This window comes from Camelina sativa, chromosome 17 (genome assembly GCF_030686135.1).
Source record: "Camelina sativa cultivar CO46 ecotype springtype chromosome 17, ASM3068613v1".
In the NCBI taxonomy this organism is placed as follows: domain Eukaryota; kingdom Viridiplantae; phylum Streptophyta; class Magnoliopsida; order Brassicales; family Brassicaceae; genus Camelina; species Camelina sativa.
The window spans coordinates 3,873,472-3,887,660 of record NC_141896.1 but is presented as its reverse complement, the minus strand read 5'-3'; the positions used below and the strand labels follow the sequence as shown (position 1 = coordinate 3,887,660).

Sequence of the window (14,189 nt, the reverse complement as noted above, 5' to 3'; positions counted from 1 at the left end):
CCAACACTTGGAACTTTATTGGGCCGGGCCTGTCTTTTTAAAGTTGTAATTATAAATATGTAAATCATTGTCTCATTAATACACACAAAGTTACAAACTTGGTTACTTTTTTAAACATGTTGCTTTAAAAAACATGTTACTATTACACATGTTGTTCTAGAAAAAAAAGTGACAAATCTCAGATGTGCTGAGCTGCCTGAGAGAAAAGAAAATGTCAATGGCGTTTCAACGACGACAACAATACTTCCGTAGGGGACCTTTCTTCTTATAACGACTGAGAAACTATTCCCTCTCTGACCCAATTTGATGTTTCAAGTTTTTTATAAACCCCACGTTGACACCTCGAATCTTCCCAAACCTTTTTGATTAATCTTGCTCAAAGTTTCCATTTTTAGTTGAGTTCTTCTCTCTTCGTTTCGTGATAATGGAAGAAAAAGATTGCGTGATTACAAGAAACACAGAAGAAGATATGCATGTTGTTGGTAGTGATCTCGAAGGAACCGGTGGTGAGTCAAAGAAGACGAAGAGAAGCGGGAAGAGTGGGGATAAAGAGACGAAGAAGAAGAAGAAGTATTGGATGGGTTGTCTCAGAGCTGAATCAGACGAGAGTGGTAACGTCGATTTGACTGTTGATTTCCCTGGCGAACGCACTGAGCCGACTCACCTAGTCGTCATGGTCAACGGTCTCATTGGCAGGTTCTCACAACGGTTCTTTAGTTTCCTTTGTTCTGTTTCTTGATTCTGTTCGGTTTTTTTAAAGCTGATTTTGTGGGTACAGTGCTCAGAATTGGAGATTCGCCGCGAAGCAGATGCTCAAAACGTATCCTCAGGGTCTCCTCGTTCACTGTGAGTTCTTCTCTCTCTCTCTCTATCCACAGTTGCTATTACATTTTTGCAAGAGAATGGCTTGTGATAACATACAATCATTGTAGGCAGTAGGCGCAACCATTCTACACAAACATTTGGTGGTGTTGATGTTATGGGAGAAAGATTAGCTGAAGAGGTTTGTGTTTCTGTTTCATGTTTTATACTGTCTTCTAGATCCTTTACTGTACAAGTTACTATCTTTTGTCTTTGCTTGAGTTTTTTCCAGCTGAAGTAATAATCTTAGTCTCTTTTGTTTAGGTTAGGTCGGTGATCAAACGTCACCCAAGTCTCAAGAAGATCTCCTTTGTAGGACATTCTTTAGGTGGCTTGGTTGCTAGGTATGCTATCGGGCGTCTTTATGAACAAGAATCTCGAGAAGAGCTTCCACAAAACAGTGAGGACATTGGTGATACATGCCCTGTAGAGGAACCGAAAGAGAGAATCGCTGGATTGGAGCCTATGTATTTTATTACTTCTGCAACGCCACACCTTGGTTCAAGAGGACATAAGCAGGTTATTTAGGACCAGTTCTAACTTTAAGTTTCTTCACTTGAATATGCTATCAATATGCTTAGAGCAGAGCTGAGATCTTACTGTTCTTAAGCATCTGTATCTACTATGAATTAGACCTTGATGCTGAGTTTATACAACTTGTAGATTTTTGCAGCATGTAAACTTACAGTTTGGTTAATGGGTGGCATTTTGACTTGCATTAGGTCCCGTTGTTTTCTGGATCTCACACTTTGGAGAGAATAGCTACACGTATGTCCTGGTGTCTTGGTAAAACGGGAAAACATCTTTTTCTGGTTGATAGTGATGATGGAAAGCCTCCGTTACTCCTCCGAATGGTTAGTGATTCTAGAGATCTTAAATTCATGTAAGTTCTTTCACTTCCTTTGTTTCTTTTTCCTTAACACAAATTATTGAGGCTTTGCATAGTTCAAATGAGTTCTAAGGTTATTAATACTACATTTCCTTTACTTTTTGTCAACAGTTCTGCTTTGCATTGCTTCAAGCGGCGTATTGCTTATGCAAATACAAGTTTCGACCGTATCCTTTCGTTAGGCCTTTCCAAACTATTTCACTACTTTCAATGTGTGTTGTGGCAATTGCCAAGTATTTGAAACCTTAACCTTCCATGTTATTAGACCTTGTGGGGTGGAGCACATCCTCTATTAGACGTCGCAACGAGCTTCCTAAGGTAATAACCTTTCAGTGTTTGATATCGTAATGTTGTGTGTTTTGTTGAATCGGTCTCACCTCTAGCCTTCACAGCTTCAACGCGGTCCAGTCAACGAGAAGTATCCTCACATTGTGAACATTGAACCACCGGATACTGCAAGGAACCATGAGGAAGATCAATCAGGGAGCAATTCAAACGGGTTCAAGAAGTTCGATATGGAAGGTTAGTTCAGTGGACAAACAACTTCTCACTCTCGGTTTTCTTATCTTGCCTTCCCATCATCGTAATACAATTTTCCTTTCTTTTTTTTTTTTTTTTGCAGAGGAGATGATAAGAGAATTAACAAAAGTGAGCTGGGAACGAGTTGATGTTAGTTTCAGAGGAACTCTGCAAAGATTTCTCGCTCACAATACCATTCAGGCAAGTATTCACACCATTATCATCATTTTTATATGGCGTTTTCATTGTCATCATTATTGCTGTTAATATTAACATTCATACCCAAATTTGGGAAACATTACAGGTAAAAACAAAGATGATCAATTCAGCTGGAGCAGATGTTATACAACACATGATTGACAATTTTGAGCCATAGGGGTTGTAATTATAGGAAGATGGCAGGTTCCCCACAAGTTAAATTCACTAAGGGTAACATATATCAGTCGTATTATCAAAATTCTGTCATCAGAAAATGACATGTAGAATTATTTTGGTTACATCAATAAAAGGAAATGCAAGAAATAGTTTCCATGTTCTAGCCTAGCCAAAGAGAGGCCTGTGTATCTTAAGTCTGTTGACCATAGATTGCTTAATCATATAAATGCATTAATACACTAAACTCAAATCTCTGTTTCAAAAGCAAAAGAACAAACAGAAAATTCATGAGTTGTATGTATTCTCATACTTCAATTCGACCAGATATCAGGTTCAAGACTCCATCAAATATTTCAAAAAGATTAAGATGAAACAATGAGAAACAGCTTTAGGAATCGAGCAAAAAAGTCACTGATGATTCCAACTTTGAGAAAAGAAAAAAAAAAGACTTGGCTACAGGCATTCAGACTAACATCATGAAAGTTTGGTGTGTGGTTGTTCAAGGGAATTCCACTCCACGAGCATCCACACAATCGAAGTGCCTGTTGAAAAAACACAGTATATATATATGATCATTCGCACGATGAGTACAACTTACACTGACTGATTCAATACAAGAGTGAGTGATGATCATATACCTGCAAAGAAGGCCACAGTTGAAAGATTCGCGATGGTCATCGTGTGGTAAAAGAGGTATTCGGTCAGAAAATGGCCTAAGGCATAGATAAATGATAGAAAGGTAGCCAAGTATAATGGTTTGTTTTCAGGGTTGAATGCACAAAGAAAGCAGAGAGTGCAGGTCAAGAGTGTCCATACTCCGAATGTACGTCCATGAACTTCACTCACTGCAAAACAGTTAATAAAAATAACATTTTAGGTCAAAGAACAAGACTCTTGTGAACCGAGAAGAAACCTAAAACATGAGATTTCAACTATGGAAACTAGTATTTTCTAGATAAATCCTTCTTGTTTTAGGTTCTCAAGTTGCTATGATGATGCAGAGTTATTATACTTTGTATTATCTGATTTGATAAACTAAACATCTACAAGACCTTACAATCACAATGTTTCATAACACTCTCTTTATCGCTGCAAGCTGGCAAATTCATCCAAGACAAGTTACAAAAGGAAAATGAAAACATCAAGTTGCTTATTATCTTATACATCTAACGTTATGCATCAAGTTGCTTATGTTCTAAGACATCTGATACACTTCACCAGGACACTGATTCACTTCAAAGAAAATGGAGAAAAAAAGTCATGCATTGGACTCTGTAAACTCTTATCAAAACCAACCCAAATCTAGATCCAAGTATTTTCCCCCTTCCTGACATTTAGGTTCATGGTGGTCAACTTCATACAAAGGTTCTTTGTACAACATTTAAGATTGCATATCTTTCTCGGGATATATTGCTTCAATTTGCTTTAGTACTAATTCCTGAAGCGTTGCTTTCAATCCCAACTACCTCAACTTGGTAACTAACAGGTACAGCAAAAAAAAGAAGAACATGAATATGTTCAAAGAATCATAATTCCTGAAATCTCAAGTTGACTCTATATATGAATCATAAACCGTTGACTTTCTATATGCAATGTACTACTAACAAGAATCGAGATCACATCTCCAGGAAAAATAAAACTCATATTCTAATTCCTCAGTATCTTTCTAGATCTCAAAGCTTAGGGATCCCAAATTCCATCTGCATTGGAAGACTCAACGCCGGCACACAAAAATTGAAAAGAAAAATCTAAATTTCCACACGAATTGTTCCTCAGAACCTGACATTATTATTACTCCTCTAAACAAACAAAACACGTGCCCTCAATTGACTCACTGGATACTAGAAAGCTCAGACTCCTTCCTATGTGAACATTACCCATTAGATCGTTCGAGCCAAACAAAAAAAAAAAACATGAAGCAATGTAATGAAATCAGTTAAGAACTACTTGAAATGTAAATTAAAGGGAAGAGAGGGAGAAGAAGAACTGAACTGGTGGTCTGAGAGAAGACAGCGAGACGAAGAGCCCAGATGTTGAAGAAACCAAACCAAACAGAAGCTAGTCTCAGTGAACCAACCACCATTAACCAATACCCTAACGCCTTCATCTTCCTTCCTTTACCCAATAGTTTCTTTCAGGAAAAATTGTGAGACTGACACTCCAAAACAAAAACGTGAGCGCATATGATGGGGAAATATTCCCGTCGATCAAAGCCAAGAAAGGGTAATTTCGTAAAGTTTTTTTAAAAAAATGATCAGATACACCAACGTGGTTCGCACTTCCGTTAAACCAACCACCGGAGAATCTGTTTTGGTGTCGACAACAAAAGGGAGTTGGAGTCTCCGCCGAATCGAATCGAGTGTGTGTCATTTGATTCAAGTGGGTTTGTAATTGGGCTTTCAATTATTTTGGGCTTTTGTAATAATAATGTGATGGAACTAGTTCAATTGTAACATTGATTTTTAAAATTAATAAATAAATAAGTGCACGTGTGTATGAAAGATGATGCAATGCAAGAAGAAGAAGGCCTTTTCATCCTCTATTTGAAAATGTCATTATAAAAATAAGAATACAGCTATCATCCACGATCCTCGTTCAGCTACTTATCTAAAAAACAATGGGGAGCAGGGGAGGAGTAGTAGTAGTACTACTTACTTAATTGAATCTAATTTGTCGTAAACGTGCACGCATATCTCTCGCCCAATCCCCCAAAGAATTCTTCTTTATTTTTTATTTTTTTTGTTGACCCGCACTATTTAATTTTTATTCGTTTAGAAAATTTTGCATTCTATATACCCAAAAAAAACTGCATTCTTAGCTTGATGGCCAGTATTTATAAAAAAAAGAGTAGGAAAGTTAATTAAAAAGTACTGGAAGAACATAACGCCGAGTTTACCTTTGCAGTATAAGAAAATTTCTAGTACAGTTTAATCAATGTGTGTTTTAAATGATGGGGTTCCTCGGAAATTTAAAAACGTTACAAATCTCATACTACTATCAACAAATATAGAAATGTAGAAAAGTTGGGTTAGACAGATGATCACACCCATAAAAAGAGACAATTCAAGAGTAGTAGTACTTTGTGTTTTTTTTTTTTTAAACTAACCAAGAACAAAAGTACAAAAACACTTCATGGTTGGAGATGGACACAGTCAAGAAGTTTACCATCTCTTTTTTTACTTTTGGTAATACACTTACAAGTTTTTTTTTTTTTTTTCAGATGGTAATACACTTACAAGTTACAAGTGAATAATTCGAGATTACACTCCTTTTTTTTTTTTTTTTGTCAGGACAAACTCTTAAAAGTTTTGTTTGTTCTGTCAATACCAGAAAACTATGAGAGACTGACTGACACCAAAAAAAAAAAAAAAAAGAAACGTGAGTTCCGCATAGAGGCGTAAAGATTCCCCCGATTAATAACAACACACAGCTGCGTGCGTACGTACACGTAAGCACGAAGGATAATTTGGTAATTTTCAAGAAGTGGAGCCCTATATGTTTTGTGTGGTTGGTCACTGATCAGGTGGTAACAGAGAGAGAGAGAAGATTAAATTAAATTAAATTAAAAAAAAAAAAAAAAATAGACGTCAACCTCTCTCCGACCTGGCACTTCTTTGCCAGTCTGTTCCCAGCTGTGCTCCAATGTCTTCTTTTCTTTTCTCTACCCCCCCTCAACTAACTCTTTATTTCGTATTTTGCCCTTTTATGATTCGTACATACATATATTATCGTCACATTAACAGCAAAGTTACCCAATCCTTATGGTTTAGCCACATTTAGGCTACTTAACAAAATAAAACATTTTTAGCAGACAACCTTTTCTAATTTTATTCCTTTTAATATATATCAAACTCTCTGCAAACATTAAACATATTACGAAAACTGTCTCATTTGATCTTTTATATTTGTGTAACTGTCATATATTCCAAACGTTAACCGGGAAAGTAACTTAACCGGCTATATGAAACATCAGTGAATTAGGGGGGTTAAACAACTAAATAAAAAGATTTGGTACAATTCTTAAAGTTCTGATAAACTAAAAGACGTAATGAACAATTCTAAGAAAATATAAGGAGAAACAAAGGAGGGAATGCAAAAATGGGAAAGAAATGTAATAAGTGTTTCCACTTAAAAACCATACACACACAGAGAGGACGAAGAAGACGACTACTTCCTCTAATGGTTAGGTCGTGAATAATAATCATCCCCAAGCGCGGCGACTTTGAAAACGCTGCGTTTTATCGTCGTCACCTCCTTTTTTTCTTCCCTTTCGCCTAAAATTCTCCAAAATCGTCATCGTCGTCGTCTCCAGAACTGTTCCTGCCATTAATGTCGTCGCTCTTCCTAAACCCCTAGCTCGCATTCTCTTCTCTCTTTCTCTCTTGTTGCGATCGAAATGGATCCATGTCCGTTCATCCGTCTCACGATCGGGAATCTAGCTTTGAAAGTTCCGTTAGCGGCGAAGACGACGAGCTCCGTCGTCCACCCTTCGTCTTCTCCTTGCTTCTGTAAAATCAAACTCAAAAACTTCCCGCCGCAAACCGCCGCAATCCCGTACATTCCTCTAGAAACAACTCAGTTCCCGGAGATCCAAACCCTAGCCGCCACTTTCCACCTCAGTAGCTCCGATATCGAACGGTTAGCTTCCAGATCTATCTTCGCCTCTAAGCCTTGCCTTAAGATTTTGATCTACACGGGAAGAGCCGGAGCTGCTTGCGGTGTACACTCCGGTCGTCTCCTGGCGAAAGTCTCCGTACCGTTGGATCTATCCGGTACGCAATCGAAACCGTGCGTCGTCTTCCACAACGGATGGATATCAGTAGGAAAAGGAGCTGGGAAATCTTCGTCGTCGGCTCAGTTTCACCTGAATGTGAAGGCGGAGCCTGATCCTAGATTCGTTTTTCAGTTCGACGGTGAACCTGAATGTAGTCCTCAAGTCGTTCAGATTCAAGGCAATATCCGTCAACCGGTTTTCACATGCAAATTCAGTTTCCGGCACACCGGTGATCGTACTCAGAGATCAAGGTCAGTTTTAAAATCCAATCAAATCAATTTCAATTTTTCTCACCTTAATTCTCGGAAATTAGGTACCGTTTAAAAAAAATAAAAATTCCTAATTATGTTCGTTTCCCGAGGAATCAAATCTGAATAACGCTTTAATAAGATCCAACGCCATAGATTAATCCCAGTCCTTGGTTTTAATATCTTTGCTTAGTACAAACTTTACTCTTATGATATTTAATTTAACCACTTTTTTTATTCTTAGTATATAAACTTTACTCTTATGATATTTAACCACTTTTTACTCTTTTAGTATATGGTTAGATATTAATAATTATAAGTTGATTAAATGATATTTTTTTGCTAAATTAGATCGTTGCCGACGGACACAAGTGTTTCACGGAGCTGGCTAAACTCGTTTGGGAGCGAGAGAGAACGTCCAGGGAAAGAGAGAAAAGGATGGTCAATAACGGTCCATGACTTGTCTGGTTCGCCGGTGGCCATGGCGTCAATAGTAACTCCGTTCGTTGCATCTCCTGGAAGCGATCGTGTGAGTAGGTCAAACCCGGGGTCGTGGCTCATCTTACGTCCTGGAGATTGTACCTGGAGACCGTGGGGGAGACTTGAGGCATGGCGGGAACGAGGTGGAGCTACTGATGGTCTTGGGTACAGGTTTGAACTCATCCCAGACGGATCTAGCGGGGCAGGGATCGTGCTTGCGGAGTCAACCATAAGTTCTCACAAAGGTGGGAAGTTTTCGATAGAGTTGGGATCGTCGTCTTCATCGTCGCCAACAGGTGGAGTGAACCGATCGAGAAGCCGTAGAGGTGGGAGCGGAGGAAGTGGTGGTGGAGCATCGCCGGCGAATAGTCCGAGAGGAGGGAGTGGTGATTATGGATACGGGTTGTGGCCGTGGAACGTGTACAAAGGGTTTGTGATGTCAGCAAGTGTGGAAGGTGAAGGAAAATGTAGTAAGCCTTGTGTAGAGGTTAGTGTGCAGCACGTTAGCTGTATGGAAGATGCGGCTGCTTACGTGGCGCTCTCTGCAGCCATTGATCTTAGTATGGATGCTTGCAGATTGTTTAATCAACGGATGAGGAAAGAGCTTTGCCATGAGTCGTTGAGCTGAAGCAAAAGATAAGAATTTTCAATTTTTGGTTTTTTTTTATTATTTCTGGAATCTTTAGAGTCACGAAATAGCCTTTGGGAGTAATTTTTCTTTTTTTGAAAAAAAAAACTTCCGGTAAGGCACTAACAAAATAGGTTGTACATAGTGAGTTTCTCTCTATTTTGGTGTCTGTGTGGGTTCGTATTGGGTGTTTTTTTTTTCATTGGGTTTGGGTTCTACGAGTGAGGTTCTTGATCACTCTTGTTTTGCCTTTGATTTGATTATGTAAGTGTATAAATTAGAAAATTCCAGTTTAGGATCTCTTGATGTAACAAAACACATGAGATTGTTGCTTGATTTGCTTTGACTCCCCCCCATTTATCTGTTGGATGTTCAATGTTTGTGGTGGGACTGAAGTCAAATAACTATAGTTGGTCTGAAATCAAGTTAGTTACAAACTGTGCTTGTATTAGTGGTTGAGAAGATGAACAAGGACTATTGCAAAAATGTGTGTGCTACAACTGCATTTAAACCTGTTTGACTGTTCTTCTTTATCCAAAATTGTGAGGTCATTGAATGCTTTGGTTCGAACTTCATTGAAAAAAATTCCTCTATTGGTTATCTACATAAATAACTAAATAGTTTAAGAGGTATTTGGAACAGCAAATTGAACAAGCGACTATGACTGACTAGGACTGTGAAGACGAACCACCAGAATTACCGGATGGCGTCTCTTGGCTATAGTTAGTTAACCGCAAGGCAATTGTTTTGGTTAAACGAATGCTACTGAATTGGTTTCTTAGCGGTTATGATGGTACCCCATCAAGTGACTTACGACCCACAAAACCTTGAAAAGGACTTGGTAAACAAGTTGCAGAGTAAGGAAGAAGCACATAAATGCATTTGAGTGAATAGAGAAAGCTAGTAAGAAACGTTAGAAAGGACCAAACTTGCCTTGATCCTCTCTATTAGTCTATTTGCCCAACTCCTTTCAATACATAAGATGTGATAGCAACTTATGTGGGACACACCAAGCCAAATAAATGACACAATTTGTGTGCGTCTCTTTTCAACATTTCCCCGACAATTCTATTAAGGAATCATATAAAAATAATAACTCGAAATTGACATAACCACACTAATTTGGGAAGCTGAAATCTATCTTCTTCAAACTATTATCACTTTCGCAACCTATTTTGCTATCTCTTCCAGACAACGAAACACTTGTACCTGTCTCTCTACAGTTGTGTGGCTAGCTTATCCAATTATTGATATATATGGTCAGTGAGGCGTGTTACAGTCATAGACTCATGTTTTTGGGTCTGGCTCAGACAAGCTTTAGCTTTATGAGCAACCAATACAATATCTCATGGGACTCACTCCAACATCCACTGTGAATACTAATTGTAGTCTTAAAAAAAAGATAAAAAGCAATTACATAAATTTTCATATTACTAATAGATCAATTAGCATTCTGAATTTTTAACATAGCCGAGAACAGAGCGTCAGAACATTATTTGGATAAATACTAAATATTTAGCTCGAAATAAATCTCACAGAATTCACATAGATCACAAGTCACTAGTTAATATTCTTGAAGGGCTTGTATGCCTTAACACTACGTATTAAGCCAATGATGGATCCTGTAGCGGCAAGGCACGAGACGATCAAGCAAACCACTACGAGGAGGTTCAAGGCCAACCATCTAGGAGAATACTTCTTAACCTTTGTCTGTGCAATGTGCATTGACACCGGAAAATAAACTGTGAGTGGCCAGAACGCGAATGCCCCAAGCAAACCCAAGATAGAATTGAAGAATGGGAATATCATTGCTACAATTGTTGTCATAATCACATAGCATGTCCTCCAAACCAGTCTGAAGAGGTTGACACGACATTTTCCTAACAAAGGTATGTTTGACGAGTATTCTTTGTTGATGAAATTGCTTTGAGGCCACTTCTTTCTGCAGTTGCTCTCAACAAACTGGAAAAACGGCTGCCCGTACACCTAATAATATAGGGATAAAACAAGAAAAAAAAAAAACAGAGTATTTTTAGAGAACTAATGAACATGGGAAATTATAAAATGCTAGACACTTATTTTGTTAGTGAATTATATATACCTGATAGGCACCGATGAGATGGAGAGCAATGCAAGCATTGGCAAAGTCGACGAGCCAATAAGGATCGTAAAAACCAAAGTCGGTAAGGAAGTCACCAGGGGCTTTGTTCCCGAATGCAGCATATCCGAAGCAACCACATAAGATGTAGAAAACTGTTGTGGTTGAGATTCCGGCAAGACTTGCTCGTTTCATCACTTTGTTCTCTGGTGGGCTTGATTTCAATGTGTCCTAAAAACAATTAAAAAAAAAAAAAAAAAAAAAAAGACTTAATTGAGCATCAATAGATCCATACTCCTGACCAAAATTAAAAATGCAATTTTAAAAAAAAAAACAAAAAAAAAAAGCAATACTGAATATAAGATAGAAGGCATGCCTGAATCTCAATGAGAATAGTGGTAAAAGCGTATGAAAAGGCCATGTCTCCAATCGCTTGAAACATTCTCCACACTTTTTCAGACGAAGTTACGTCCACACTGTGCCTGTCAACTCTGTCTTACCAACCTTGCCACCTTTCATATTATATACCATTTTCACGGTTAGTGTCCACTTTGAAGAATCATATATATTGCTTAGACACTAATATCTGAAATGTTTTAACAATATAAAGAAAGGAAAATGTACTTGCTACTTTGGCGATGGCTAGGCCTATTCCAATAGACGCATAAGAGAAGGACATGACCGCAGCTATGATGGAGAGGAAAGAGAGTTCATGAAAATTAGGAATCTGACTCAGAATAATCTGGACGCCCCCAAATGCCGCCATGTAAGGATAATTCGATGGAGAACATTTCGCTGATTTTCCCTTGTCATGATAACAATTTGATTTCCCAATCGCTCTAACGAAAAAAAAAAAAAAAAAAGACATCAACCAAAGCCTTTTTAGTATTTTATCCACAACATGTTTGTAACCATCACAAAATAAAATAATCAGAAGCCTGTGACTTACACTAAGCTTATGGAGGCAGTGATGGTGTAACCAATAGTAACGCCAACGAGATTCACGTACTGTGCCAGTCCACATAGCTGAACCTTTTTACCACCTGTCAAAGTTTTCAATCTCTTAATTAAATCATCTTTTGGGGTCTTCTGGCAAAGTTTTTAAACATCCCACATTTCAATTCAAAATTCTTTGGAGGGTCAGCAATCGAATTTATTGATAACATTTTTTAATTGAATTGAATATGTAACCAATCCTACAGAATACAGATAGTCCATAAAATTTATTAACTAATTTATGAAAGAATTAATATTTTCGTAGTTCTTTTTCCTTTTTGTAGTTTTTGACAATCAATTTATATCTTCCCAAGAAGAGAATGCACACTAAATAATAAAACGTAAATCATTTCTTTTTTCAACAACAATAATGTTCTGTAAGAAAAGAAAAAATGTTGAAATGAGTCAGTTACTATAGATTTCAAAATTTCAACTTAGCATTAAATATGTTTAGATAAGATTTTTTTTTTTTTTTTTTTTAATTTTGTGTGACAGAAATGGAAGAGAATCAAAAACATCTTTAAGTCTAATTATGCAAAATCTAAATGATATCAAATGAACAAAATCATTGTTCATCAGAAAATAGTGTATATGAACTGAATAATCTGCGATAAAGACACAAAAATGATTTTTTTTAAGAGTTATTGATATAAAAACATACCAAGGTAAGCTCGGACAACGTCCATGTAATTATAGTTGCGAGTTCCGGTGATGGGGTCTGGCGAACGGTAACAGTCGGCGAGAAAGGTGGACGTGTAGTAAGTAATACCGGCGAAAGTAACCAAAATGATGGTTCCTGCCACCCAACCAAGCTGTGCTAGAGCCCAAGCCAACGACAGCACCCCGGAGCCTATCACCGCCGTGATTATGTGCGCACTCGCCGTCAAAAATGTTCCCGTTCTCTTCTCTCGACCATCGTCGTCGACGCCTTTCACGGCAGTGTCACCAAACTCAACCGCCGAAGGATTATGGTATGTGTTCATCATTGTGGATGAGAGGAACCAATAACTAAACCAGAGGAAGAGAGAGAGAGGAGAGAAGAGTTATTGACAGAGGTCGTCGTCTTAGAGTCTTCCCCACATGCACGTAATTACAAATCTATATATACACACAAATATCGATGTTTATATGGAAATAGCATCTTTGTATGTTGAACTTTATATTTTGTTTTTGAGAATCTTATTTTTTGGGGGATTTATTTCTATGTAATGATATTGAATTTTTGAATATTTTGGTTGGTAATGTTTAATTTCTATTGCTTATTTTGGAAACCTTGATTACTAGCTGACTAGCTGTAAAGTGTGAATACTGATTTCAAACAAAAAAATCTGGTCCGTAGGTTTAAAAAGGGATAAACTACATTAATGAATAATGACAATAATCAAAATAAGGTAACTGATTAAAATTAGATGACTAAAACAGAGGAATTATATCCTTCATATCTTGGCTTATTTGCCTAGCTGTACCCTCTCTTCTATTCTATCATATAGTATGCTCTTTTATCTTTTCGTCATCCCTTCTGATCAATTAATCATCACATACACATGACGCATTAATCTGATATGTAATAATTAATCTTTAATAATTGAGTTACTTACCACTATAAGTATGTTGTAGCAGCTATATTATGCACATTTACATGTTTCATATGTTAATTAACGGTTTACAAAACATGTAAACCACGGGATTTCACTAATGTCAATAATGTACCTTTTTTTAGGGTAGTTCTTAATTATCGTTTCTTTCATTCTAATCTCATAATCCGTAATTTGTGTCACAATTAATGGTTATATTTTGTCGTCCTAATAAATATGGGTTTTGACCAGCATTATCCTGAAATTCTAGTTTATTATCTATAAATATATCCACAATATATATATTCCACCTATTTCATATGCTAACTATATCCACAAGAAAAGATTCCCCCATCTATTTTCAAAACCTGCAAATATATTTGTTTCCAATTCCCGAGACAGACATCAGATATCTAAGACTAAAACGTCACATAACACACGATTAAAGTACGGTAGTTGACAAGCCGTTGATGAAAAACTTGTATGTCATCAGGCACCAAATAGCGAGAACATGTTACACGTTCTCAAAAAACCTTATATATAAAGTGGCGTAGCTAAAATCTTACGATGATTTTATCGATACAGTACAAGTAAATGGGCCACGTGAATCGGCCCAAATAAATCAACGTCATCACAAGTGTATTTTGCCTTGAAAATACTCAATCGAAACCTTGTTCCTCACTCTTCGTCGCTCCATCTTTCTTTCTTGTGTTTTCTTCTCTCTGGTGTTTCGGATTCGACAATAAA

At 37.3% G+C, this 14,189-nt stretch overlaps 3 protein-coding genes and 1 pseudogene across 7 annotated transcripts; 2 read left to right on the top strand and 2 right to left on the bottom strand.

Annotated features, from left to right (window-relative positions):
• Positions 1 to 80: 80 nt before the first annotated feature.
• On the top strand, positions 81 to 2,800 carry LOC104755215 (lipid droplet phospholipase 1). Of its 3 annotated transcripts, none has more exons than XM_010477560.3 (10): positions 81 to 696; positions 779 to 846; positions 933 to 1,003; positions 1,126 to 1,380; positions 1,584 to 1,744; positions 1,862 to 1,917; positions 2,016 to 2,068; positions 2,143 to 2,272; positions 2,373 to 2,470; positions 2,574 to 2,800. In XM_010477560.3, the coding sequence occupies exons 1-10, from the start codon at positions 425 to 427 to the stop codon at positions 2,643 to 2,645; spliced, it is 1,236 nt and encodes a 411-aa protein (XP_010475862.1). In that variant the 5' UTR covers positions 81 to 424; the 3' UTR covers positions 2,646 to 2,800. The 3 variants fall into 3 exon arrangements, with proteins under 3 accessions (XP_010475862.1, XP_010475863.1, XP_087351547.1); XM_010477561.3 differs by having other exon boundaries at positions 139 to 696; positions 2,373 to 2,474; positions 2,574 to 2,772; XM_087495421.1 differs by having other exon boundaries at positions 147 to 696; positions 937 to 1,003.
• A 54-nt stretch (positions 2,801 to 2,854) lies between these two features.
• On the bottom strand, positions 2,855 to 4,985 carry LOC104755216 (ergosterol biosynthetic protein 28). 2 transcript variants are annotated; one of them, XM_087495422.1, is made up of 4 exons: positions 4,637 to 4,936; positions 4,480 to 4,506; positions 3,283 to 3,489; positions 2,855 to 3,186 (listed from the first exon to the last, which is right to left on the bottom strand). In XM_087495422.1, the coding sequence occupies exons 1-4, from the start codon at positions 4,749 to 4,751 to the stop codon at positions 3,119 to 3,121; spliced, it is 417 nt and encodes a 138-aa protein (XP_087351548.1). In that variant the 5' UTR covers positions 4,752 to 4,936; the 3' UTR covers positions 2,855 to 3,118. The 2 variants fall into 2 exon arrangements, with proteins under 2 accessions (XP_087351548.1, XP_010475865.1); XM_010477563.3 differs by lacking the exon at positions 4,480 to 4,506 and having other exon boundaries at positions 4,637 to 4,985.
• A 1,531-nt stretch (positions 4,986 to 6,516) lies between these two features.
• On the top strand, positions 6,517 to 9,130 carry LOC104755214 (uncharacterized). The gene is made up of 2 exons (XM_010477559.3): positions 6,517 to 7,669; positions 8,018 to 9,130. Exons 1-2 carry the CDS (start codon positions 7,041 to 7,043, stop codon positions 8,772 to 8,774), a joined length of 1,386 nt encoding a protein of 461 aa, XP_010475861.1. The 5' UTR covers positions 6,517 to 7,040; the 3' UTR covers positions 8,775 to 9,130.
• Positions 9,131 to 10,187: 1,057 nt separating this feature from the next.
• Positions 10,188 to 12,959, bottom strand: LOC104755212 (amino acid permease 8-like; annotated as a pseudogene). Its single transcript, XR_015586844.1, has 6 exons — positions 12,530 to 12,959; positions 11,822 to 11,915; positions 11,497 to 11,711; positions 11,249 to 11,384; positions 10,876 to 11,103; positions 10,188 to 10,760 (listed from the first exon to the last, which is right to left on the bottom strand). The product of XR_015586844.1 is annotated as an amino acid permease 8-like (transcript).
• Between the last annotated feature and the right edge of the window lie 1,230 nt (positions 12,960 to 14,189).